Source organism: Podarcis gaigeae, assembly GCF_964106915.1.
Source record: "Podarcis gaigeae genome assembly, chromosome: 8".
Lineage (NCBI taxonomy): Eukaryota > Metazoa > Chordata > Lepidosauria > Squamata > Lacertidae > Podarcis > Podarcis gaigeae.
The window spans coordinates 33,864,082-33,891,833 of NC_139684.1; the positions used below are offsets into that span (position 1 = coordinate 33,864,082).

A 27,752-nucleotide genomic window follows, 5' to 3' on the forward strand; every position below is an offset into this window, starting at 1 on the left:
GAAAATGCTGTTAACAAATTGTGTAGGAGAGAAGAGAGGGAAGTTCTGCCCACCCAGACTTAGGTACATTCGGGATAATATAGGAAAGGGGAGCTTGCAGCCTTCCTGATGTTACTGGACTCCAAATCTTATCAGCCCAAGGCAGCATAGTCAGGAATGATGGGAGGTGTGGTCCAACAACATATGGAAAGCTACAGGTTCCCTATCCCTGCTATACCGGCTGTTAAGGACTCCTATGCATGCAGATGGAGAAGTAGGAGCCCTCTACAGATGCTGTAATAAAAGCACACAAGTCAGGAGACAAAGGTGACAACATCCACACACAACTTTATTCCCCATGTTTTAAAGTATGCTAAAGTGCCACACACATTTTCAGCACCCAGGTTTTGAATGCTTGTAAAAGGTTTTGAAAGTTTAACCAAGCTGAGATTTATTTTCAAAGGTAATAGTGCCACCAACCATTCTCTCTACAAACTGAAATTATCTTCATTTTATAGACCAAGCTGGAGATGCCAATTAGATGTAACCGCCGCACCCCTCACTCCACCTAAAGAAAAGAAAAAGCTTCAAGCCCAATGTGCTTAACTTGAGCTTTTAGGCGCGTGCTTCGTAAACAGGTTATGCTCTCACATTGCAGCAGTTGTGTATTTCAGTGTTGCAAAGAAGTCCGCAAGAATTGCTGCTGGGATCATTTTTAGCCTACACTCCTAAGTTAATCATAAGGACATAAGACGAGCCCCACTGAATCAAAAGGTCCATATAATCCAGAATCTCCACAGTCACAAAACAGATGTCTCTGGGAAGCCCACAACCAGGGTATGAAGACTCTCTCCCTTGCTTCTGCTCTCCAGAAAGTGAGATTTCAATATATACAGTGGTACCTCCAGTTGCAGACGGAATCCGTTCTGGAGATCCAGTCGGATCCTGAGGTTTCCACAACCAGAGGGACTGCTTCTGCGCATGTGCGCACGACGAAACCCGGAAAAATACTTCCAGGTTTGCCATGTACATATGCCGAAGGATATGTAACCGGTGGTGAACGTAAGTAGAGGTACCACTGTACAGCCTCAAAACCTGGATGCTCCATATAGCCATTGTGACAAGTTACCACTGAAAGACCTCTTCTGTCTATGCTAGCACCCATTTTTACATTCATGTGGCAGGGAATTCCATCTATTATTATTCATTAATTTCATTTATAAATTGCTTCCCATGAGGCAACCTGAAGCGTTTACAATACAGTGGTACCTCAGTTTACGAACTTAATCCATTCCGGAAGTCCATTCTTAAACTGAAACTGTTCTTAAACCGAGGCACATTTTCCCTAATGAGGTCTCCCGCCACCGGTGCCCTTCCACCGTTCAGAGTCCATTCTTAGACCAAGGTAAAATTCGCAAACTGGGATACTACTTCTGGTTTTGAGAGTTCATAAACCAAATCGTTCATAAACAGGACTGTTCTTAAACCGAGGGACCACTGTACAAGCTACTTGTGAGTTGTGTGACAAAGCATTGCCTTGTATCCCCTGCCACTCAATTTCATCGGATGACCCAAATTCTAGAAAGATGATATAGGAAAGAAACTTATCTCTATCCATTTTTCCCCACACCATGCAAAATAATGTAAACCTCTATTAAAACCAGCCTTAGTCATTTTGCCCCCTAAACTAAAAAGTTGATCGTTTTCCTTATTGGGAAGGTGCTCCAATAATTTATGATGCACAGATAACCCAAAAGCAAAGAACCATATTGCAAGAGCTGCTTCAGCTGCCTGCCTGGAAAGGATTCTTGTTCACTCTAGAGCCAACCAGGCAATCGGGTCTTTGCAAACCTGTAGCCCAAGTGCAAACAATTCCTTCCAGACTCTGTGTTCAACCTTCCTTGTGATGAACAGGGACAAAACTGGGTAGATGGATGGGTAGAATATTTTTGTTGAGTTTTGCCTTTGTGTGCATTGGCAAGGCTGGAAAAACAAACCATTTTCAAACGTGTATGTATATTAACTCTAAGAATTAGTGCACAATTGAATGATGCAGTTTTCATTCGCCCGGGAGTTTTCATTTCACTTACAGGATAATTAAACTTATATTCCATCCATCAAACAGGCAAGACCAAACCCTTCATTAGCCCAGTATCAACTGAGCTTGCGAACACGGTACATCCACAAAGCCTCCCTTTTTATACCCAATTGAGAAGATGGCTCGAACATCTGTTTTCACTTCAAGACATTAATTTTCAATTATTGAAGAGAAACAAAATAAATCCTGACAAATTACTGGTAACTGTGGAATCTTTTGTCTATTAGTTTAGAACAGTAATTTAGAAATCCCACAATTAACATTCCCAATGAGGGATTGTTCCGCTGGATACTTGTTATTTAAGGCAATTTGGTAATGAATGATGTTCTATCTGCTTCCCTGATTATATACAAATGTTTTAGAGGGAGGGGCAGGGGAGGGATGATGAATCCACTGCATCTTAGCTAACCATCTACTCCCTTCCTTTTTTGTTTTGCCACCAAAAGAAGCAAGAAAGAAAATTAGGCACCTTGGTTTATATTTATCATTTGGCTTATTAATTCACACCAACTCCAAAAACTTGTCCTTTAATAACCACTCCTGCTTCTCCCCTCCACCCACACTATTTATCAATTTGGGTCCAACAGGAACCATCTGAGGTAAAATGAAAATTAAAAGCATTTCATACACAAGTGAAGAATTTCAGCCAATAAGATAGTAAGCTATGCAAATGCTCCCCCCCCCCTCCGTTCTGGTGCTCCTCAGGGAAACTTCACTGGACTCTCTGTAAGGGAAATAAAAGACAATGGAAGCTACATATCCTTACCCAGCCTATGCACTTTCCATCACAATATGCTGGTTCAGACAACCGCTCCACATCTCCACTGATGTCACATCCAAAACAGTGCCATACTGATTATAAAATAATCGGTAATTTAATTTAACAGATGCCTGGGAGGTGGAGGGAGAAAAGAGTCCCACCATTTCATTTGCTGAATTCACAACAAGGAGGAACCGAAACGTACGTGTTTTATTTTTATTTTTCCAAGAAGGATCACGGAAGCCTCAGCGATGACTATACAATGCAAAAATGTAATTTTCATATCATACTATTCCACTGCCTTCAAAAAATCCCTGGCTATCAGCTGGGAAAGGAAGCAGATAGGGAACAGGGAGTGTTGGAAGAGGGGGGAGAGAATGAAGAAGGGAAAATTATATCTTTAAAACAAGTATGAAAGACATTGTTACTTCCACAGTCAACTCTGTAACTGAGCTCCGACATTGTATAATTGACTTTGCAAGCAGAACAACAGCAATATAACAAAGAAAATGTCAGTGTTTCTACAGCGCTAATCTATACCACTAGGAGGGCCTCCCGCTGTCAGCCAGAGCTGACAATACAATAGCTTTCAAAGGGATATTACCATCACGCTTTCATTCTTGACATCAATCAAGACAAAAAGAAATCCTTTTCACAAGACATTAAAAATCAAACCTCTGTATGAGCAGATAGGTAAAACAACATTCCTTTAAAGGAGAGCATTCATAGTAATCAACTAATTGGAGCCAAGCAAAAGGATGAAGATTTTTTATTATTTACTTTGCATATAATGAAGTAGGGAGCCTCCTAGGTTGCTTGGTTTGGTGGCAGGGGGTGTGTGCATGTGTGCGTGCTCTTTTGTTTTTGACTGACACAAATGAGGTAGGTAAGTTATGAATCAGAAGTTTCTATCAGCATATTTTGCCAAGCAAAAGCAAAAAAAAATTAAAAGGTGACAGCAATTCTCCAACTTCAAGCAAGGTAACAAATATAAGCTTAATTAGTGCATCCTCTTTTTTTAACTGCAAAACAATTTGATCACCGACTAACACATTTATCCAAAAAATATCATCACAACCTGACATCAATTTGCAGAGCTGTCAAAGTTACCCACCAATGTGCATGTCAGGTTTGAAATCTGGTTGCTTAACGCAGCGATGTATGACTCTCCCCAACCGTACACATGAACATTTCTGAAATTACATGTAACACGAAACAGAATGGATTCTCTAATTTATCTGTTCTATAATAACCTAAAATAATCTGTGACATAAATTTAGTAAAATCCATTGGGTAGTCAGATCAAAGTTTCTCATCATAAAATTGGGGAAAAAACACAAATTAAGCAAATATGCTTTTTCTATGCAGAGTGCTTTCCACCTTAAAGAGTCTGATACATTTTGAGATCACCATGCATCCTATGGTAAGCACCCAGAATCAGTTTCAAATGATGTCAGCTATATCCTGTTCATTTAATAGGCAAATTGCTAATATCATACCTTTGTTTACCATCTGGATTCTTTAAAAAAAAAAAAAAAAGCTGGCTACAATTAAAAGTGTGTGTGTGTGTGTGTGTGTGTGTGTGTGTGTGTGTGTCGCAGTTTTGGATCTTCACCATAATGCAAATCTAAACTGGTCTATAAATTTGTGTGAACTTTTCACACGATAATTAGGCAGGCTTTAGTCAAAGCTTGAAGTGAGATTACAAAACTATCCTTATACGCCCCTAAACAAAACTAGATTGAATGAAAATAACTCTATCAGCCAACCACAATGCTTGCTTGCATTATATTTATACTATCAATGGATGGTTAACATAATCAACGTATTTAATTATAAGGTTTAAACCCTTTATCAAAGAAATAGTTCTACCACTACCAGTCTAAATGAACGGATACTGATACAGTAATTACTACAAGTTTTGTTTTTAGTAGACTGAACATACGGGAAGAAAATGGGTTCCTATTCATGAATTTTTACTTAAAGCATAACACCCATTTGGCTGATTAAGTAATTCCACCCCACTTAAAAAAACTAAAGAGGAGCCATCAGCATATTTAAAACTTGCTATTCACACAGATCCATGGCTTTTTATTACCACACGATCTGCATTTTCACCCATGGAATGGTGCATCCTTTTTACCACAGATGTCATCATTTAATCCTTAAACTTTTGACATAGAAATGGGTTCACACTGTCTAAAGAAAAACTGCTAAAGGAGGTGTGTTAAGGGATTACAAAAAAGGGGGAGTCCTAATATCCAACTCTGTCATCATGACAGTGATTATATGCTACTGAAAAACTGACAGCCCCCCCAAAAAATATTTCAACTAGGGAAACAAGCCTGTGTGCATTTATTTGAAGAGATCTCTGTAATTTAAACCTATTTTCTGCCTGTCTTAGGTTGAAGGACCTGTGACCTTAGAACTCTTTATTTATTACCTCTCCATCTCAATTATTTCCATGGAAACATGGATTGTGGCAACCTATTAGATTGCTAGCTCCCAAGATCTTAAAATGCACTTGGTGGGTATTTTTTTAACGGGGGGGGGGGAGAGTTCTAGCTACTTGTTTGTATAACCTGAATGACAAGCCCTCAAAAAATAATATATCCTTTTATGTACAAAAATGTAAAGACAGAAGAAGGTTGGTTGAATCAGTATTTCCACTATGAAGTCACGAATTATCGAGTCAACATTAGTCCATGTGTGGATCTCCGATTTGCCTTCTGACCATCCAACACTAAATGTTTTTAAAAGATGAGAATTCCAAGTTTTAAAATAGACAAAACCTGGAATTTCAATTACCATTTTGGATTGCAAACACTGTCACTTGCTTCAGTTACAGAATAATTGTCCAAATTATGCATACTACAAGGATGAAAACAGACCAAAATAATAGAGAACAGCTTAAGTGAGGACACCTAACTAAATTTAAAAGGAGCTCATAAAACATGTGTATCACAAGTATTAGAAGATAGCATGCATCTCTGCCACCCTGGGACGGCTTCCTGGGAAATGGGATTGCTTTGCCACCATCACAGGATGTATTTCTGAACCCATACTTCTAATGAAATACCCTCAACCCAGCAAGAGTCAAGACCTCCCAAGCCTTGTACTTTCTCCCCCTCATAGAACAACTTTGGCTTTCAAATATTCCCCCTCCCAATCCACCTGACACTGTTGTAGTTCACTCTTCCCTCCCCCTCCCCATCCTCTCACTCCTTGAGGTTGTTATATTTCTTGTATCAATTACTACTGGGGCTTCTTTTGCAAGAGTTTGTCCTGGATTGCAGAGGTCCATAATATCATACTGTTAAGCTGACATACAGCTGAGAGGTTAAAATATACTATCAATCTGTAAGAGACACCTTCAAACTTCTGTTTCATGTGAAGGTCTCGCTTTTATGATACCTTAAACACAGATTTTATAGCAAGAGTCCTCGGCCTGCAGGAAGAAATACAAAGAACATTTTCCCTGCCATAAATCCTTTAAAAATTTAGGTATTTCTCCTCGACACTAAAACGGGCAGTGTCTACAATTAATAATCATTTAAATTTAGTATGAGGTTTGTAGTCAGTTAGCTGGGAGTGGGGAGAAGAAAATGCAAGAGACTGCCTTTCTTACCCAAGAATACCTCATTTTAAATAGAAAAAAATATTAGGATCAGGACTATCAGAAGTTGCTGGAAAGTTTTTATGAGGAGCCTTTTCTTCATTGTCCCACCAGTTTTCAAATTATGTCAAAGGAACATGGTTTCAATGGTATCCTTCTACGCTGACAATATGTTCAAGAGGGCAAAATGAGGAAAAAGCTCATAGACAAATGTATTTAATCTGGAAAGTGGGGGGAAAGCAAATGGACAATATATATTTTGATCTGGAAAATGATTTTGTAGATGGTGAAAGGGTCTTTTATGTAAAGTTTTTATATTATTATGGGTTCAATACAGTGTGCAAATGCTATGAATATAAAACAGGTTACTTTAAAAAATTACAATAAACTTTATTGCAAAAACCAGTTACAAATCCAGAGTAGAACATATATTTTTGAATTTTTAAAAATGCATTATTCATTTTTTTAAAAAAACCTATAACCTTCCTTTTTCGTTTGAAATAAAATGTCATTTGGCAGCTATCCATGCATCATAAAATATATGCAGGTTTACTCAACAATGGAGCTTACTCCCCAGTAAGTGTTTAGGATTTCAACCCAACACACCCACCAAATCATAAAGAATGCCGTCCTATACATATCTATTGAGCCCCGCTGAGTTCAACAGGACTTTATATGTGTGCTTAGGATTTGAACCAAATGGTCCTGCACACATTTACTTGGGAGTAAGTCCCACTGAACCCAGTAGGGCTTACTTCTGAGTATATATGAATAGGATCACCCTGTAATATATGCATAGGTTTTAAGATTTCTCAGCCAACTGGTTTGCTGTGCCTTTTCAAAGTCTTCAAACATTACATATCACTTTAAAAATATTGTTATTATTTATTAAATTTCTATACCGCCCTTCATCTGAAAATCACAGGGAGGTACCTTGGAAGTAACAAACCACAGGTGCAAATATAAACATCACTGCCTCTGTAAAATGGACAGATATTCTCAGCAAACACAGGCCATTAAATTTTCACAGTTTGGAATCCTGAGCATCAACTGGCACCTTGTTAGGCCATGCCAAATTTTCCAATTTCATGCTTTTAGGCTGCACTCACAGAGCAGCTTTTTGTGTTAAACTGAGGGTAGTGTGAAATATCTCAAGCAAGGGAAGCACCAACTATTCAGTAAGTGAGCTGTTGTACCATGTTCTGTCTTCTAGATCAGTGCAATAATGATCACCAGTCCACCACCTGAAATGGTACCAATCACCATAAGAATTTGCACAACTCTGTAAACCACATGGAGGCATCAGGTATGCACACTCTGACTCTGTGTCTGTGTTTGTGTGTGTGTGTGTGTGTGTGTGTGTTCTGCCTGGCCACACCTTTTGAGTTCCTTCCATAATACCTATCACAAACCAACTATGATAGTTTTAGTCATTCAGGGCTCTATTTCTCCTTGTGCCAAACCATTGGCTTGAAGCAAATGACTGAATGATTCACTGACTGATTGACAGACAGACACCGCATCCTTGTGACAGCATTCATTTCTAATATTCCCCTGCCAGAATTGGTTATAAAATACGTCTACAATCAAGCTCCTTGCATCTTTTTTATTTGCAATGTACGTTACTTGATTATGTTAAGCCTTCAATCCTAAACACACTTACTAGGGAGTAAGCCCCACTGAACACAGTGAGACTTACCTACAAGCAAATATGTATTGGATTGTACTGTAAGTAACGTGCTGTGCCACAACCCAATATCCAATCCCTGTTCACAATACAGTATTCTTCCTCCCCCCCCCCCTCCCCTAAACTCACTTCATACATTAAATTGGGATCTGGACATCAAACACTCCTTACTTCCGTAATGGCTACTATCCCCGTTAGATTATTTTCAAGGTAACAGCAGAACAATTCAAGATTAACACTCCAGTTTTGCTGAGACAGGGGTCAACTTTCCCACATCAACAATCAAAATATCTACAAGGTGCCGATCGATTCAAGATCACACAGGCACAAAAAGGAGCAGTGTGCCACTATCACAAATTGCATATGCATACAACATATCCCAATTTTACACACACACACAGAGGGAGAGAGAGAGAGAATCTGCTTCTCCTTAACCATCCACTTTTGTCACACAAACTGCAAACGAGTCTGCCCCCTCTTTCCTCCAGCCCTCACTGTCTGCATTGAGCAATAAGAGCAGCAAGAAAGTGGCACAGTCTAGCAGCCATTACAGAAATAGAGCCACAAATCCTTATACTCCTGAGCGTGAGGCCGGGAGGGGGGAAAGGAATAGAAGGAGGAGAAGCCGGGACACCTCTGCTAATGCATCAGCTAAGGCTGTTTGCTAAGGTTTGCACCCATTGCGAAGGGGAAAACGAAAACAAATCTTTTTTGTATGGTGCTGTTCATTGTACCAAGTGGTCAAAGACAGGCAGACACACACTCCGCTCCCACTCTTCCAAGGGCACACAAGTCTTTAAAATGGATGATTGGAGGGGTTGGGGAGAGTGCAAGCACCTTCACACCACATGGAGTAAGTGGCTGAACTCCCTCACCCCACAAACACACATACAGAGCCAGATTGTGGGGATACCCTTTCCCTCTCCCTCATAATCGAACCTCATTTTGTCTAAGCAATTGAAAACCGTTCATTAACACAAGTTTTAGAGCCATTCCTCCTGATTTTATTCAAGGAAAAGGAAGGAGGCTAAGAGAGTGGGGGGAGGCTTTATGGAAACCAAGACCAGAGGGGGATCAAATCATGTCCCTGTTACAAAACCCCATTAACCTGCCCATGGCAAGGAATAAAATCTTACGGTGGCGGCAGCAAGAAGGGAGAAAGAGCAGTTATTTTACTCTCCTGCCCACATAAAAATCATTTCAGCATTAGCTGCCAACAGAATGTCACAAGACTGCCCTTGGGGGCAATGAACCAGGCCTGTTCTGCCTTGGTCTGTGGATTATTATAAGGCTGCTTTTGTTGAAAGAGGATGTGACTTTTGTTTGGTGGTGTTGGGGAGGGGGGGCAGAATGGCTTGCAAATTCCACAGAGAAGAGGCAATTTAGAGGTGTGGGCTTTGGAAGGCGGACATGGGTTCAACTTTTCAAGATCAGCAAAAGCTAGAGAACTGTGGGGAGCCAGTATTTGAGACGGGCCACTGAGAATCATAAGAAAAGCCCTGCTGGATCCAACCAAAGGCCTATCTAGCCCTGCTTCCTGTTCTTACCCTGGTCCAGCAGAGGAGTGTTGGAGGCTCACAGGCTGGGCACAAGCATGGCAGCCCATTTGTGACCATCAGCATGTGGAACTATCTCAGATATTGGAGGCAATATATGGCCATCATGACTAGTAGCCTTGGATAGCCTTATCCTCCAGGAATTTGCCTGAATGCCTTTTAAAGCTGTCCGAGTTGGTGACCATATATCATGAGGCAGCGAGTTCCACAGTTTAATTATGCACAGTGTTAAGAAGTACTTCCTTTTGTCTGTCCTGATTCACCCACTATCCACCTGCATTGGACGCCTTCATGTTTTAGAAGTGAGAGGGAGGAAAACCTCACTCTATCCCCTTTCTCCACACCACACATAATTTTACACACCTGGATCATGACACCACCACCCCACACTCACCTAATTCCTTAACTAGAAAGCCTCAAATGTTGCAACCTTTCCTCACTGGAGAGTTCCTTCAGTCCCATGATCATTCTGGTTGCCCTTTTCAAAATATTTGTTTTGCAAACCCCCAAGTCTACCAAGGATAAAGGAGGGTTTCTTCTTAGGGGATACATGGGGCATGGTGGAGCTCAGCAGTTCAAAAAGAGCTAGGAGAATGGTAATCCATAGAACTATGTTGCCTTGGAACAATTTCACCAAAAGTCTCAGTGAGCTCCTAGCCTTCCAACTCCAGAGTAAACCTGTTTACAACTTGCAGGCTAAGGCTATGTTATGGAAATATTTCCACAGTCTCTGAAAACTGGCTCTGAAGTGAACAGTAAGTGAAACTCTTAGCCTCAAAACTGTAATACTTACAACTGGAGTTCTCCTGCCAACAGTCATCTGAAACTTGCTAGAACCTAAGTGGTCTACATTGGGCTATACACCTAAATACGTTGTGCTAGAAAGCTCGTCTACCTTTCTGAAAGACCCACCAAAACTTATTAAACTATTCACTGGTTCGAAGCTGCAACACTAAGATCTACTCTGGAGGTACCCATGAAACCCTTTCTGGATTAAGTGGCCCATCTACAGCTACAAACAACTTACTCTGAAGAAAGCCCAATGGGAACTCTGGAGTAAGGGCTTTGCGGATCCACATCTACAAGGCAATTTACCACAAGCCAGGCCTGGTGTTCCTTTTCAAGCCTTGTGGAGGTCTACAGGACTGTTCTGGAGGAAGGAAAGTCAACGATGGCTCGTGGCTGAGCTGTCCACCCCACCGATGTCTATGAGTCTTGTCCCAAAGTGATGCGCTACCCAACCTGTAGAAGCCTATATATAATGTCATTGTGCACTGCCATACAAGGCAGTCCTGAAGCATTAGGCAACTAACCTGGAGTAAAAAGTCTACAGCTTGCAGCCCAGTTGGCCAGGAGGTAAAAATTGCCTACTGTGTCCAAACAAGTCTGAGTCATTCAACTGAATGAATGGTATCCATCTCCCTCACCCATACGCTAGCATTCCTTATCTCAAATTTTAGCAAGGGTAAGCTCTTTAGGGTAGCAACCTTTCCACAATACTAAGTGGTGTAAGCATCTTGCAGCCCACACAAATCTCCAGGAAGAGGATTGCATGGAAGGCCTACCTAAATGCATCTGCTAATTGTAGAGGTAGCTCTTTTTAATTTGTTTAATGGCTTGTGACTTTCACTTGTGGTCTATCTGCTGATGGGACACAGTAACTCTCAAGTGGAAGTTGCCTTCTACAGAGTCAACCCACCTAGCCCAGAATTGCATCTACATGGACAGGCAGCAACTCCCCAGGATTTCAGGTGGCAAATCTTCCCCAGCCCTACCTGGAGATGTGGGGCGGGGTGGGGGTTGCACCTGGGACCTTCAACATGCAAGGCATTGGCTCCACTGCTGAACTAAAACTATTTTCAGAAAGAGAGAGGCATTCCTCTCTCCCGCTCACATGCCCCTCTCTTTTTTGGGAGTTCTAAGAGCCAACTCTCTTTCTCTCTCTCTCCGCGATAGAACTTGGAATTGCAACTCAGCACAGATCAAGGGAATCTCCTCCCTCCCCGTCCTTTCTTCGCTGGTCCTGCAGCCTTGAAACAAAAACTCTCAATGAGGCGACGATGGAGACAGCATGAGCCGCTGCTCCACGGACTGAGCTTGGGGGGAAAGGGCAGCGAGTGGGGGGGGGGGCGCTGGAGCAGCGAGGAAGGCTTCGCAAAATCGCAATCCCCGCCAAGCCTGGCCCCAGCCCTGATTGGTCACGCGGCAGAGGCAGGCAGGCTGCCTGTCTGGCGCTCACACCGCTTCCCGGAGCCCGGCGAGAGACTCCAGCGCCGGGCAGGATCCGCTTCAGACAGAGGCAGATCTCTCCACACACACAAACCCGAGCAGGATGCGTCCAGCCCAGGCGCTTACCTTTCACCGAGCGCGGCTTGGCTTGCTTCCTTCTGGACATTTCCAGCTCCGAGATTTTCTCCTCTTTTTTTTTTTTCTTCCTTCCTCCTCCTCCTCCTCTCCTTCTCGTCTTCCTTCCCCCCTCCCTCTTTTCCTTTCCCTCTCCTTCCCACCCCCCTCCTCTTCCTCCTTCTCCCACTTGAAACTTTGCTGGCGGCTCCTGTAAGAGGCGAAGCTGTGGCGGCGGCGGCGGCGGCGGCAGCAGCGCCCGGGTCGATTATTTGATTTCTCACTTCTTTGCCTGTTGCAATGCGGCAACTTCTGAGTCTCTTCTTTTTTTCTCTCTCTCTCTCTTTCCTTTCCTTTTTTTTTAAAGAAACACCACTTCGGGCACCCAAAGACCTCGACCTTTCCCGGGCCAGAGACCCTCTTTGCCCCCCCCCCTTTCAACAACAACCCGCTGCTTTCTCAAATGCAATTGAGTAAAATAAAAACGCGGGCACGCGACGTGGTGCAAATCAATAAATACAATTTTAAAAACACCGATTTAAACGTTTCGAGGGATTTCCCCCCCCCCCTGTTTTTTTCACCCGTCTCTTTACTGCTCCTCCTCTTCGCGTGTCCTCATTTAAAGTTTCTCCGGCTTCCCCACCACCACCAACTCTTTTTCTTTAAGCGCCGTTCAGACTTTCTAAAGCGACGCAACCCATTTGCAAAACAAGCGCGATCTTGCGCTCGAGGGGGGCGGAAAAGGGGTCAGCGGCAACAACGAAATACGAGCTGGGGGAGAAGGTGGCAGCTTTGGGTTTATTTAATTCTCTCTCTCTCCCCCTTCCAGCAACCTGGTTGCATTTAAAAAAAACTCCCTGTATCTTCCTGCCCCTTGGGTCTAATGTACCCCGCTCTCTCCCTCCTCCTCCTTTTCTGGGCTGCTTCCCCCCCCCCTCCCTCTGCTTTTAATCCCCCCTGACCTCCTTCGCAATAAAAGGTTTTGCTCGCTTTCCCCGAAAGAGGGGCGGCCAACAATGCACAATATTTGGGGAAGGATGCTTTCTGTCAATTAAAAAAAAATATATCAAGGAGTGTGAGGTTGGATTCCTCTCTCTTCCTCCCCCCCCCCCCTTCCTCTTTCTCTTCTCTCTCTCTCTCTTTTGTGGGTCTTTTCACAAGCTCAGCGTGGCTCGGGAGCCGCGTCCTTCCCTGCGCCTGGCCGCCGGTCCGGGCTGGTGTCCTCCTTCGCCGCCTCCGCCTCCACCACCACCACCTCCTCCTCCTCCCGCACAAACGCACTTCTGAAAACAAGGCAAATGTTTCTTGGCATGGATGCAGGGCTCGCTAGCTGCCTCCATGTGTTAATCGCGCCGAGGTGGTGGCCCTGATCCGCCTGCCTTCATCGCTGCTCCCGCCGCCGCAGCCGCCGCCGCCGCCGCTTCCTTGGCTCTTAATTTTCTTGAGCGGCTCTCGCCAGCCAGCCTCTCTTTTCTTTGTCCTGGCTCTTTTTCCTCCTCCTGATCTTGCTGCTGGGGCTGCAGTGCAGACACACATAATAAAGCCAGGCTTGGCTGGAAATGTAGCTGAGTCCCAGCAGGAGGATGTGAGGAGTGGAGTCCCGGCGGGGGAGCGCTCTGATCCCGTAGGGAGCCCCGCACAGCCTGCGCTGATCAGACGGAGAGAGAGCCAACAGCACCGAGCCATGGACAGCCCTGGAAATACAGCTCGGGTCGCACGCAAAACACGGACCGGCGACGAGGGCGGAGGAAGGGGAGGAATCGAGCCAAGCGACGGATTGGAGTCGGCCAGCCGAAGCCGCCTCCGAGGCGAAGGAGAGCGGGGGGAGGGAGACGGAGGAGGAGGAGAAGGAGGAAGAGGCGGCGGCGGCGGCGGCGGCGGCGAGGAGGCGCGCAAGCAGACGGACGCAGGGGTCGCCCAGGCTGCTGGCGCTTCCTCGCGGCCTCCCTCGCTTACACGCGCCTTGGCCGCCTCTGTAGCTGCAGCATCTGGGCTGCTGCATGGGGGAGCCTTTCTTTACCCCCCCCCCAAAAAAAAATCATTACAATTTTCTCTTCTTTTCCTCTTTTTTCTGACCTACTTTGATCACCCTCCACACTATTTTCTTTCATTCCTCCATCGCAAGTCCTCCCCCCGTCTTCAACTTCCCATTTTGCTTAGATTTTAGACTCCCTTTGTACTCCGGATTATTATTATTTGGATGAATCGAGTCTGCACGCACGGCCCTTTTTATTTTTCCGCCCGTTCTTTTCTCTAACCCAAACTTTCAGAGAGAGAGAGAGAAAGGAAATCTTACGCGGTTTTTTGTTTATCGTTCGCTAATGTGAAGCTGAACCCCTCTAACATTGCTTTGATTTGAAAGACCAGGCGACAGCAAGGTCATCATTTGCAATTCCAAGCCGACGCTGTGCAGGTTTACTCAGAAAGAAGGCGCGTTTGGGTTCAATGGAGCATGCACCTAGATGCGTAAGAGCGCAGCGCAGCCCGGACAGATTTACTCAAATGTAAGTCCAGCAAAATTCAGCGTGGGGTTTAATCTCAAATAAAGCTGCGGGTCGTATGCACACTTTTCCTGGGAGTGAGGCCCATTGGCTTACTTCTGAGCAAACGTAGGTACATAAGAAGCCAATATGTTTTACCACCTATATGGTAAAATGGTATGTTCTTAAGCTGTGCTGCAGGAAAGCCCAAGTGCTTTACTCAAAAGTAAGACTCATTGAGTTCCCCCATGAGTGCACAGGATTGCAGCTTCAAAAGTATCAGGTAGACATCTGATTCACAGCTTTGGAAGCTGAGCTAAATAGGCCTTTAAGTATGGGAGTATGGAATTGCCTTTACTGAATCCAGGGAAAGGATGAGCATTTGCTGAGGGATGGATTATGGGGTGTGTGAACACTGCAGCATGAGAGTAGTTCAAGTGGGTGATCAGTGAAGACAAGGAGAACAGGATTCAATTCATTGTTCCAGACTGGCAAAATAAATTTATTTTTTCACAGGATACGAAAGTTATTAAATTTTCTGCCACCGTTTGGGATGGTGGCCAGTAACGTAGTCAGCTTTAAAAAGGGGTTAGACAGATTTGGGGAGAATACGCCTGTCACTGATCTATTACTAACGACAATCCTACTGAAAAGCTGTGTATAAATACTTTAAATAAATGAGCTTACTGTATATGGAACCTCCAGGTTAGAAAGCAGCACATCTCTGAAAAACAGCTGGTGGGAGCCACAGTGCAGGAAAGACTTGCTTATGGGCATCTGGGTCAGCCCCTGTGAGAAACAGAATATTGGAAGAGAGGAACCAAGTGGGGCTCTTATTGTTTCCCCAAACCAATAGCTGAGGCATGCTTCACTCTTAACCCCTCCCCTCAAAAAAACCCCAAACCCAGACTTTTAGGAAGTACACTATAAGAACCACGTATTTTCAGAGAAGCGCATCCATGGTTCTGCATTCAGCCAACTGAAATGAAGTGAGCCACTCATACAGAGATGCCATGGGATGCCTCTTCTGAGATCCAATCAGACACTCCCTCTATCCCACTTAAGGAAACTGACCAGAATGTGGAGAGATCAGTGAATCTTGCAGAGATACAATGAACAAAACCTGACTTGTTCTTCTGCTTTAAAAGCAGCAGATTGTGCCACTGAGACCTAGCAGAGTTTCAGATGTTAGCTAAAAAGCTCCAGCATCCCTCACCTAGTCAGAAACCAAGCATCTTTATGTCTGCTATTCTGCCCAGACAACTTAGATTGAGTTACCACTAACCTTTCAGCTCATTTAGAGTTGGTTTATAGGGCCTCCTAAAGTTAGGAGGTTTCAATTGCCTAAAACCATGTGGAATGATAGCCCCCAAATACTTAAAACTCTCACAACACAGGGTGAAGCCAAAAACAGTGAATAGACAAATGTGGTCCTCAGGTGGCATGTTAAGGGGCAGAACTATAGTTGTAGTGTAATTAATTTCCAAGTCTTCCACACTAAGGAACTGCTCCAAAGACCCATTCAGGTCTGTGAGGGCAATGTGGGGATCAAACAGCATTAATAGCATATCATCCTCAAACGGGGTGGATCTGTGTTTGAGTCTCCTCACATCCACTATCCCCTCCACAGTGCACTGGGATCAGACAATCTTAACCAACACCCCTTATTATCAAAGCAAAAAGCAGAAGCAATAGAGGGCACCCTTGTTTGATGCCTCTAGCAAGGCTGATGCCCAAGGAGTTGAAGCTGTTGCCTGAAATCATTGTTGGAAAGCGTGGATGCAATTGGTAGATCAAGTGCATAAACCTGTCCCCAGATGTAATTTGTCTAAACAGTATTTTCACGGAAATCCCACTCCACTCAGTCAAATGCCTTGAAGGCGTTCCTAAAGATGACTTTTCCAAATAACAACTTTGCTACTGCTAGGAAATACAGACGGGTGGCAAATAACACTGTTTAAACCTAGAGCTAAAGTGGGGCTTGGGCTTCTCAGCTTTGGGCTTCACTATAGTGCTTCCAATTTTAAAAAAATCTGCATTATTGAGGAGTCTCCCATGGGTAGAGCTGGAACTGCCCCCCTCAGTGCCTTCACTAGAGTCCTTACATTTTCTGCACCCTACTTGGTCTGCTGTTAACAAGCTCAGCAAACCTTTCTTGCAAATTACAATGTTGATGTGGCAGGGCTAAAAGCTAGCTCTGGGGATGTCCCCACTGACCCTGATCCTGCGTCACTCTGGGTTTTGGCATACTGATATATACCTTCTTATTCAAAGAATGGAAGGTTGGGAGTCTCTTTGGCATTTGTGATATTGTGATCTGGGACCATCCCGTTCCCCAAAGGACTCTGCCTGAAGCTCTCCAAGGCGTTCACTTCAACTGGTTCCAGGTTTTCCAAATCCGCTTATTTGCTTTTCAGCTGATCAATGAGGGAGAGGGGCTTTGCTCTTTGGCAGATGTATTAGTCCCTCTGCACAACAGCTGGGGGGATAGCTTCAGAGATATATAAAATGTAAATCTGTGGGGGACTCAAATGGCTTGCGGATAGCTTGGGAAGAGAAGCTCACTATTGTGGTATAGGAAGTCAACCCACCCCCTAAAAGCACCTCAGATAGAATCCAGGAGGCCTATTCTGTAAACTCCTGTGGTGGAACTGGACCCCAGTGTGGCATTCTTCTCTAATTGCTAGAGGGGATGTGATCCCAATGGAACCTTCCTGCATATGTGATGGGAGTTTCCCATCATGCTGCTCTTTCGGGAGTGAATGTTTAGAAAATGGAGGCCATCACTGGTCAAAAATTAATCCTTGAACTGGGTCTTGCATCTTTAGAGACTTATCTGGCTCTGATACAAAGATTTGTTTTTTCTCCTTGCTGGTGGCACCATGGATTGAGGTCACTAGACATTGGAAGTTGGGAGTCTGACCCCTCTATAGCAGGCTGGCTGAAGAGTGTTTTGGATTTTTCACTGTATGAGTGCCTCACACAATACTGCAGAGTTGCCAGGAATGAATCCAAAACTGCTCACTTTGATACAACCTGGATTCTATTTTTCAGCTTGGTTAATACAACCATGGAACTTCATTCACAGTTGCGAATTCATGCCTCTGCAATCACACAAACTTTTTCTGTGGATTGTTGCTGTATCCTGATTCTCTGTATACTGTTTTGTTTCTCATCTTTTGTTTATTGGAAATTTTATTTACAACCTAACATAAACCCCCCACCCCCCAATACAGAAATCCACCCTCATTAAACATGAACATACCATACAATGAGCATAACATACAACAATAAAAACAACCAAATAAAAGACTTCCTTTATCCTGTATCTGGCCTCCTCGTTTACTTCTTATAAGCTGTTTCCTTTATGAATAATTATTAAGATTTTTCTAATTATAACTTAAATATCCACAAAGTCTCCTGCAGACATTAATCTAAACAAGTCCATGTATGTATTTTAGGGCACTGTTTTGTGAAGTATTCTCTGCATTTTCCCCATGCTTTTTGAAACTCTTGTCTAGTGTGTTTCTCATCTTATGATTGTTTGCTTCTGTGCCCTGCTTGTTGAAAAATATGGGGACTAGAGAGTAAGAAAGCAACCAAAGAGCAATAGTAATTGATGCCAGAAAGACTGCACAGTCCCATTTACCTAAACCTCCCATCAGAGTTCTAGAGACAGAAAACTAGTTGCATATAACCCAAATTGCCGTATTAACTTGACTCACACCATTGGCTTACATTGGTAATGATTCTCCACAGGCAGAGAGAGAGGTGCCACTCTACAGAAAGCCCTGCATTCTCTATACCGATAATTCAAATCGGGGGGGGGGGGGATTCCAAGCTAACCTCATAGCTGCTTTGATCTGAGTCTCCAAGCATTTTACAATTTTCTTAATTTGCAACCCTGCTAACAAAGGCCATTACCACTTCCTCCTCCTCCTTTTTTAACCTCCTGTCCAAGAAAAAACAAAAAAACCAACCTTCTTCCTATGGCTTCTAGTGCCAATGCTTTATGGTACAGTAAATACGTTAACATTCTTTTCCTGATCAATACTTTCTGTCTTAAAAGACACTGAGAGGAAAATTCATTCCCTAGCTTGCTAGTTATTCTGGACAACCTGAAACCATTAAACACACACACACATACCACAACAACCTGCGTCCCACAGAGATAAATTACATGATCTTGTGGTGGAAACAAGAAAACAGGTAAATATTGCTTCGATCATTTGTAAAACAAGATTAGAAACACTGTTTTAGTGGGCAATCCTATATCCACTTACTTGGGAATAAGCCACATTGAACTCAATGGGACTTACTTTTTAGAATTCATTATTACTTTTATATCCTGCCATTTCTGCAAGGAGTTCCAGGTGGCGTACATGGTTCTCTCCCTGCCTCATTTTTATCTTCACAACCCTGTGAGGTTAGTGAAGCTGAGAGGTGACTGGCCCAAAGGAAGCCTCATGACTGAGTGAGGATTTGGACCAAGGTGCCTTCAGTTGTAGCCAAACATGCTGATCACTACACTGGCTCTATACATCGCATATTTTATTATTATTTATTTGATGTATTAGTTACCTGTTACAAAACATCTCTCAGTAATTTACATACTATACATCTATATCTATATCTATATCTATATCACATCAGTATACGACCAGGATTGTGCTGTTAACAATCTGTTACACCTTAAAGGACCCATAATTCTTTCTGAATATCTAGGATATTTTTTAAAGTTGAATAAGAGCTTCATGGTTGTTTTTTAAAACAACAACAACAATCTTCATTCCCAAAATATTTTCACAAGCACACAAACAAAAACATTCCTGTCTAATTGCAACTTTTTTAGAAAAAAGGACCCCTGACAGTTAAGTCCAGTCACGAACAACTCTGGGGTTGCTGCGCTCATCTCGCTTTACAGGCCAAGAGAGCCAACGTTTGTCCGCAGACAGTTTTTCTGGGTCATGTGTCCAGCATGACTAAGCTGCTTCTGGCGAAACTAGAGCAGCGTACGGAAACGCCATTTACCTTCCCACCGGTGCAGTACCTATTTATCTACTTGCACTTTGTCGTGCTTTTGAACTGCTAGGTTGGCAGGAGCTGGGACCAAGCAACAGGAGCTTACCCCATTGCGGGGATTCGAACCGCTGACCTTCCGATCGCAAGCCCTAGGCTCAGTAGTTTAGACCACAGTGCCACCCATGTCCCTCTGAATATCTAGGATTCCCTTAATTAGTTTTTAAAGTAGAATCAGAGCTTAATGGTTGTTTTTTAAAGCAACAACAATCTTCATTTCCAATGTATTTTCACAAGCACACCAACAAAAACATTCCTGTCTAATTACAACTTTACCTCTTGATAAAATATTTTTTATAACCAATTGGGGAGTCCACAATCTCAGCCCAGTGCAGGTCTTGGGAGATATAATACGGCCTGCTTCTTCTATGTAGAGATGTTCAGGAACATCCCTTCAGGCAATGCGTTCCCTCCCCAACCCACACCTTTGTACCCCCTCCTCCCTTCAGCTTCAGCCCTAATTATGGCTAGCAAGACATCCACACTGGCACTTTTGTTTATCTTTTGCTCAGCAGCAACTGGTGCCTGATGGAATTAGCAGGGCAGAAGGCAGGGAAACCAAAGTTGGTCAGTAGCAAACTAAAGATTGCAACCCTGGCTTTAAAATTGTGATTTGAACTATCTACAGTTGGCAGAAACACTGATGTATGCCTAGTGCTTACCATGGTTAGCTTGGAAATGGTAGAAGAAAGGGAAAGAAGGAGGGCTCATGCTTCCAGGACACTCCCAATCTCCTAGCCATAGCTACAGTATGTCTGCACTGGGCCACAGAGTTAAACATGCTTAAGTTCCCTGAAAATAAATACAGCAGGGGTTGGATCTTGCAACAAAATGATATTATCTGCAGCCCCTAAAGGAGTTCTCCCGTAGAGGTCTCCAGCCAGGTTGGAACAGGAGACCTGGAGTGTCTTTCAGGGCTCTCGGAGAACTTCAGTTTAATTCCTTATCCTTTTGAAATATTCACCTGCTGTGCTGTGTTGTGCTGAAGGGCACAGGATCAGGGGCGGCTTCCAGTCTTGAACTTCAGCACTTTTGCTTTATAGCTGAAGGCAGGGAGCTTTTTAACCCCACTTCGTGCATCCCTCCCAACACTGTTTGGAATCATGTAGCTCTGATCCTTTGTGTGTGTGTGTGTGTGTGTGTGTGTGTGTGTGTGTGTTATAGTCCAACACCTGGGGACCCAATGATGGGAAAGGCTGTTCCCTGAGCATGACAATACCTCCCCTGCCTCTTGTTTCTCCGTGATTCCATCCCAGCTACGAACCTGTCGGCACATACCACCTATGTTTTCCATTAGAGGGAAATATGGTGGTTATTTGCTCCATTGTTTAAAATGGCCTTTTAAAATACGTTGTATTGTTTACATACACATACACATACACACACACACAAAGAGAGAGAGAGAGGTGACAAACAATGACATAATTTAAAAAAAAAGTAGTGAGACCACACAGTGATGCTCAAAGACAATCAGCCAGAGAGACAAGGCATGCCCGTTTTCTGAGGTTAATGTTTAGACCTCTGTCTAATGATTCAGTTGCAGACCCAGAGCTTTGAGTTGTGGCTTTGCTGTAATATCTAAGGGTTAGGATCTCGTAGCACAGGAGCAGGTCCATGTACAAGTTTAATAAAAGGGTTTTGTTTTCAACCCGTTTTGTTGTCTCTCAGGCATCTTATATCTTCATTTATGAGAGTTTTAATAAAAAAAAAATACTATCTTGGCAGAAAGTGGAGCAACAAAGATTAAGTGCTGTTGGAACTTTCACATCCCCTTGAAATGCTTGATTGCTTTCTTGCAGTGTTTTCATCATTTTTTTATTATTAATTTATGGACTACTCTTCAATTTAAATATCCTCAGGACAGCTTACACAGTAACAATGAAACAGGTATCATAACAAGAACAGCAGATAGAAACTGGCAGCAATCTTTTTAAAAAGAAGAACAATTAAGAGCCTGTGAAAATAAAATAGCTCTTCACCTGGTGAGTCTCTCTGGGGAAAGTGTGTCTATAAATCGGATTGTAGTATCCTGTGGGTTTGGGAAGGGGACTCAACTGTGAGGAAGCCTTGAAGTGGGTCTGCCCTAATAGCAGGAAGCAGCTGCCTCCATCACAGCCAGATAAAGTTCAATAGCAGTATTTATTTGTGAATAACAGGTCAACCATTCAGCATAGCCACCAGGACTTGCTACATAGGTAAGACTAAGGGTGCATTCAGACAAGGGGATCAATACATTGGTTTTTCTGGTTATGATAGAGGTTTTGTGCCAAGTTCTAACTTTTCTTTTACACAGTGTTACCTGTTGCATTGTGGAACTGTGGCTTTTGGATCAACATACTACCCTGTCATTCACACCAGTGGGTGTGGTTTGACACAACCGTGGACATCATCTGACACACCGCCACCACTTTTGCACATGCGCACTTCTGTTCCTTCATGATTCGCCCATGAAAATGGCAGGAAAGAACTTTATGCTGGAATACCACCCCAAATTTGCCCCATAGTGTGATCAGTGAAAGTGGCAGGCACCAAACTCCCATGACATTCTGGGCTAACAGGGTGGCAAATTGATATATTTTTTCCTGGAAGCAATTAACATATAAATGAGCACTAAACTTCCACTAGATTCTGCTGGAATTCCAGAAGCGTCACATAAAATGTGGAACTTGTCAGTTAAGGAAATGTTGGGAAAACTGAACAATGTGCTGTCTGAATGCAGCAAAAGATTCCTGCATTGCAGGGGGTTGGACTAGATGACCCTCACAGTCCCTTCCAACTCTACAATTCTATGATTATAAGGTTCCAGTTAGTTTCCACTGAGCTATTGAGTGCATATCATCCAACTTTTTCAGATAAAAAACTGGGATGCACATCTTCCGGGATGCGCTCCTGGACAAGTCATGTGACCTGCACTGCGCTCTCGCCACCCAAAAAGCATCCGATTGGTGCTTACCCTAATGTAGGTTGTAAGGCTGGCCCCCCAGCAGGGGAAAGGCAATACAAGTGTGGGTATTAGAGAGGGGGGAGAAATTTGATTCAGTTGGCATTGAAAAGTAAACCTACCTCATTTCACTCTCTAAAGCAGTACACAAACTGAACTACAGCCTTTCTCTGAATTTTTGCACTCCTCCAAATTTTGCAGTGCAGTTCTTCAGCCAAGCAATGTGATCAAGAATGCAAATGCTCAGCTAACATGTGCATAGAAATGCACAGCTCAGTGGGGGGGGGGGCACCTGCAGAAGTGTGTTTGATTAGGAGGGACATAAATATTTGCAAAAATGTTTATATTAGTCAAAAATGTGTGCTTCGGGACAAATTTGCCCCCAAAATGCTGGTGAATTTTCAAATTTACTTTTTTTTAAAAAAAAGTGATGTGTAAATGTGGAGAACTGAACTTAAAACTGAGATAAATTATAACAGATTCACACATCCCTAGTGTGTGTGTAAGTGTGTTGGTTGGTGGGAGGGTGGGAAGGAGTGCACATGTGTGTGCATGTACAAAAGCAGGCATCAGAGGTGCTACTTGGGTCCCTGCAGCTCATAGCAGAAGAGCCCAGATGGCCAACCTCAATTAATCGAGACTATTTTTAAAACATGATCAAGCCATTAATCAGCTAATTGTGCCAATTAATCACTTTACACATTCTGTCCTAAAGAGAGCGTGTTAACAGAGCGCATGGCTCCTAGTGAGAGATTCACTGTGACTGTAAGTGCCATGATTCTGCTTATCTGTACAAGAAAAGGGTTGAGGGGGTCAGGCAGTATGGAGACTTTACATTCTAGTTCAGCGTTGTGGAATATTGGCATGAATTAGATCAGCCGTGATGCTGGCAAGTGCAGCCAATGACTGTTCTTTTGGAAACCACCACCAGTCTGGGTCAGCAATCAATTCTCCCAGAAAGCCACTGTGAGAAAACAGCTAAGAGTGAAGGTGAACCCAGAGTGGTCACAAGGATATTCTGTTTGCACAGGCACTATACAGAGGGATGCTTGAGGGATCTGGTTTTTGCAGATTCTTTGTGCTGGTCCCGGGGGTAAGGTACCGTGGGCGTAAGCAGAGTCCACACGAAGAGGGGCGAGGTCCGAGGCGGAGAGTCGGGCGGGGAACAGGAACGCTGGAACAGGAGACCGAGCAGGGAACAGGAACACCGGATGATCAGGAACAGGAGGCCGAGCAGGGAACAGGAGCACCGGATGGTCAGGAACAGGAGGCCGGGCAGGGAACAGGAGTACCGGATGGTCAGGAACAGGAGGCCAAGCAGGGGACAGGTACACAGGAAGGTCCGAAGCCAACAACGACGTTGCTCCCGCAACCTGGGACCGGGCTGACTAGGCTTTTATCCTCTTCTAAGGCCGGGGGCAGTCCCGGCCCCCAGGAGCCCCGCCTCCTCTGGCCTTAAGGCGAGCACTCCTCCTGGGAGCAACCAGTTCCCTTCGCCTCTCTGCCCTAAGCCTCTGCAGATCAGGAGAGGCCGAAGGGTTACTGGTCCCTGGAGGAGGCTCACCTGACGCCACTGAGTCCTCAAGCACCTCTGGGGCCAGAAGGGTTTCACTTGGGGCCAGCTCCTGGTGCTCTGCCACAGATGCAAGTTCTTCAGCATCTAGGCCTTGCCCCAGTTCAGCCGGCCCTGGAGGCGGGGACTCCTGTGCAGGCTGGGATTCCTCTGGTTCCTCCTCTGAATCGGAATCCCAGGCCATCACATTCTTATATGAACATTTACCTGACCCACACCTCTTGAACTAGAGCTGGCCAATGCGATCCCCTCCAGATGTTTTGGACTACAACTCCCATCATTCCCAGCTAGCATGGTCAATGGTCAGGAATGATGAGAGATGGTACCTGGAAGACATCAGGCTGGCTACGTCTGCAGCAGTTGTCTGGAGATTAAAGTAGGGTAAGCCTGATTCACTAGAGGTGTTAAGTGAGGAGCATCCCAGGGGATTTCAAGGCTCCAAGGTGAGACCTGGTGATGTCACAGGGGGTGGACTGCAGTTGCTATGAGCATGTCAAATAAAAAGTCTAACACATGAGCAAATATGTCACTAGTTGAAAATTAAGATAGGGCATGGACACTTCAGGTCAGCCCGGTGGAGTGGGGTCGGCAACCCTATGATTTACACTATGAGCTCATTGAACCAGGGCCGGGGAAGCTGATGCTCTCCAGACATTGCTGACACCAACTCCCATCGTTCCTGACCATTGTCCATTCTGGCTGGGGTTGATGGGCTTTGAGTCCCTTCATCTGGAGATCTACAGATTCCCTGCGTTGTAGAATTGTAGCCTTATTGGAGTTCACCGATTGGGTCTGCGTTGCTCTGGGACAGGAGGAAGGAAGTCAAAATGACACCGAGGTTGGTTCAAAGAAAGAGTTTATTCTGCTCTCCGGACAACAGAAGGCACCTGCGTGGTGAGTCCACAGCAAGTACAAAGAAATGACAGGTTTCATGCAGTTTATATATCCTCCAGGCACCCTCTCACTCCTCCCCTAGGAGCCCAACCACGTCGGCGTACACAGGTTGACATCACATATGTTCCTGCTCTGGTACTCTCAACCATAAAAGGATCTTCCTTCCTGTACTTCTGACCATAAAAGGATATTCCTGTTCCTACTCCTGTCTTGGAGCAAGAGGTCACTACTTCCGAGAACATGCTCTGGCATTAGTCCCAGACTTGGGTCTCTGCGTCATTTGTGGTCAGGACATAAGATATGTCTGTGTCTGTTCTACTGGTAAAGTCAAGGCCAGTCTTGCCGTCAAACTGATAAGGGAGAGAGCTGTGTTCTTGTTTTACATTTGCTCAACGGCTAAAGTTTATGCATTTTAGCTAAGGAGAAATGGGGATTATGGTGCAGTTTAAAAACTGCCTGCACAGTCAGTTTTGGGGTTTGGGAAACCCATTCCTTCAGAATGAGTGTGATACAAATGTGCTTAATAATACCTCTCTTTGTCATGCGCTCCATCCCTCCAGTGGCTCCACTGACCCTCATTCACCTGGGTCATCAGGGAAAATTGCTTGAAAGAGCATTAGGAGAAGTATATACTAAGATGTCTAATTTCCATGAGAGTTAAAAAAAAATATATTGCAGGCTGTTGTGGAAATGTGATGAACTGAATGTAAGCTGGAAAGATGAGAAACTGAGAGACACCGAAATCAACAGATTTGCCTATCGCTAACCAGTGCACTACCATGAAAGCATGAACATCTGACACCATTGTTGCAACAGCATTGTGTGCCTGTTGCAAGCAGATATGGAGACATAAATAGTAGTGTGGAAAAACCTGAATGGCAGCTTAGGATTCAAAATGAGGTGGATGATGAATAGTAAAGATCTTGCACTTGTCCAGTTTTAACACAATAATTTAAATGTTGTGAATGACTGTATACTGAGTTGGAAGAACTAACACCTAGTCTTCTATGACCCAACACTTGCTTGTTAAAGGATTACTTTCAGGGTTTTCATGTGTGCAAAGAATTAGGAACAATGTTCCCTAAAGGTAAAGGACCCCTGACAGTTAAGTCCAATCGCAAACAACTCTGGAGTTGTGGTGCTCATCTCGCTTTACAGGCCGAGGGAGCTGGCGTTTGTCCGCAGACAGTTTTTCCAGGTCATGTGGCCAGCATGACATGGCACAGCGGAACACCGAAACCAGAGCAGCGCAGGGAAATGTCGTTTACCTTCCCACCAGAGCAGTACCTATTTATTTACTTGCACTTTTTGGTATGCTTTCAAACTGCTAGGTTTGCAGGAGCTGGGACCGAGCAATGGGAGCTCACCCCACTTCGGGGATTCGAACCACTGACCTTCTGATCAGCAAGCCCAAGAGGCTCAGTGGTTTAGACCACAGTGCCACCCGCAGTCATTGGGTTGATAGGCAAATATCATCACACCAAGAGCTGCAGAACAGAATTGCTCTTTAAGGACAGTAAAATATCTCAAATGGGACGCACAAAGGCTTAGTCAAAATAAACATGAGATCAGAATGCGCAAAGGCAAGAGAAGTACATTGGAAAGCCGAGGCAAAGACTCAACTGGATGCCCTCTTGGTCTCTGCAGCATCCACGCTTAAAGCCTCTGGACACTTCGCATAAACAGATCATTAGCACCCTACATTTCAATCGAAACAGAGAAGTATGCGAGTAAGAAGCAAGCAAGTGGATGTATCAGGAAACAAAAATGCCTTGAAGAGAATGCACAAATCCTAAGAGAACTCGTGTAGGTACTGGCGTTTGGCTGCTTTTTCCAGTTTGAACAAATGTTGGGGTGGGCATTGTAGGGAAGAAGAGACAAACTGCTTTCACAATTGACTCACCTTCCTTCTCCCTCTCCCCAAATGGCCAGGGCCAGCCCAAACCATTTTGCTGCCTCAAGCAAAGGCCAAAATGACACCCTCCACTCCAAATATAGAAGCTGTCCTTATACAGAATCAATGAGGTCTGACCATCAGTCAGGTTGGCTTCTGCATGTGGTATTAGACTAGGGGAATCTGGCCACTTTGGTATATCTCTCTGTCGTCCCCCCACACGCACTATCTCCACCACAATTTGCATTTTTGTGAGAATTTCTCCTAACATACAATTTTCTAGGCAATTTTGTATAATATACACGTTTTTACAAACCAATTTTCCCCTCGTATAATGCATTTTTGCATATTATGTTCACTGATGTACATTTTAATGCACATATTCTCCCCCAACACAAGCATTTTTACACATGTTGGAGATTTGCATTGCAAAATTAGGAAAAGTGTGGGATTTGAAAGGTGACTGTGTTTCGGTTCGCATGTTGCTTTGGAAAGTGTGAATTAGGTAGGCTTGCCTTCAAATGCATATTGAAATGACTTTCTCTCCTACCCATGGGTGGTAGAGGAGGTGCCCCAGTCAGGAAAACATCTTGGGCTAGCCAGCAAGCCAAGGCAGACACAAGGTAGCTGTGTGTGTGTGTGTGTGTGTGTGTGTGTGTGTGTGTGTGGTGTGATCATGCCTATGCCACCACCTGCTTCCCAACTGAGCGGGGAACGGGGAAACAGAAACATGAATCAAGTACTGTTCTGCAAAATTAACAGTTTCCACTCACACCTCTTTTCCATGTCTCCTTTCCCTATATAATTAAGCAATAAGACAAGTCATACTGCGAGCTGCCACCGATTAATATA

At 44.1% G+C, this 27,752-nt stretch overlaps 1 protein-coding gene across 3 annotated transcripts in view; it reads right to left on the reverse strand.

The window, feature by feature from the left end:
* Window positions 1-27,752, reverse strand: part of ZNF423 (zinc finger protein 423) — a 422,985-nt gene that overhangs the window by 290,905 nt on the left and 104,328 nt on the right. Inside the window, exon 2 of one of the 3 annotated variants that reach the window (XM_083750440.1) lies at window positions 12,052-12,392. The exons of 1 other annotated variant lie outside the window; for it this stretch is intronic. In XM_083750440.1, the coding sequence (XP_083606566.1) occupies window positions 12,052-12,091 (40 nt within the window). In that variant the 5' untranslated portion in view covers window positions 12,092-12,392. Of the gene's footprint in view, window positions 1-12,051; window positions 13,703-27,752 lie in introns of those variants that run through there. One more of the 3 variants, XM_083750442.1, reaches the window with a different exon arrangement.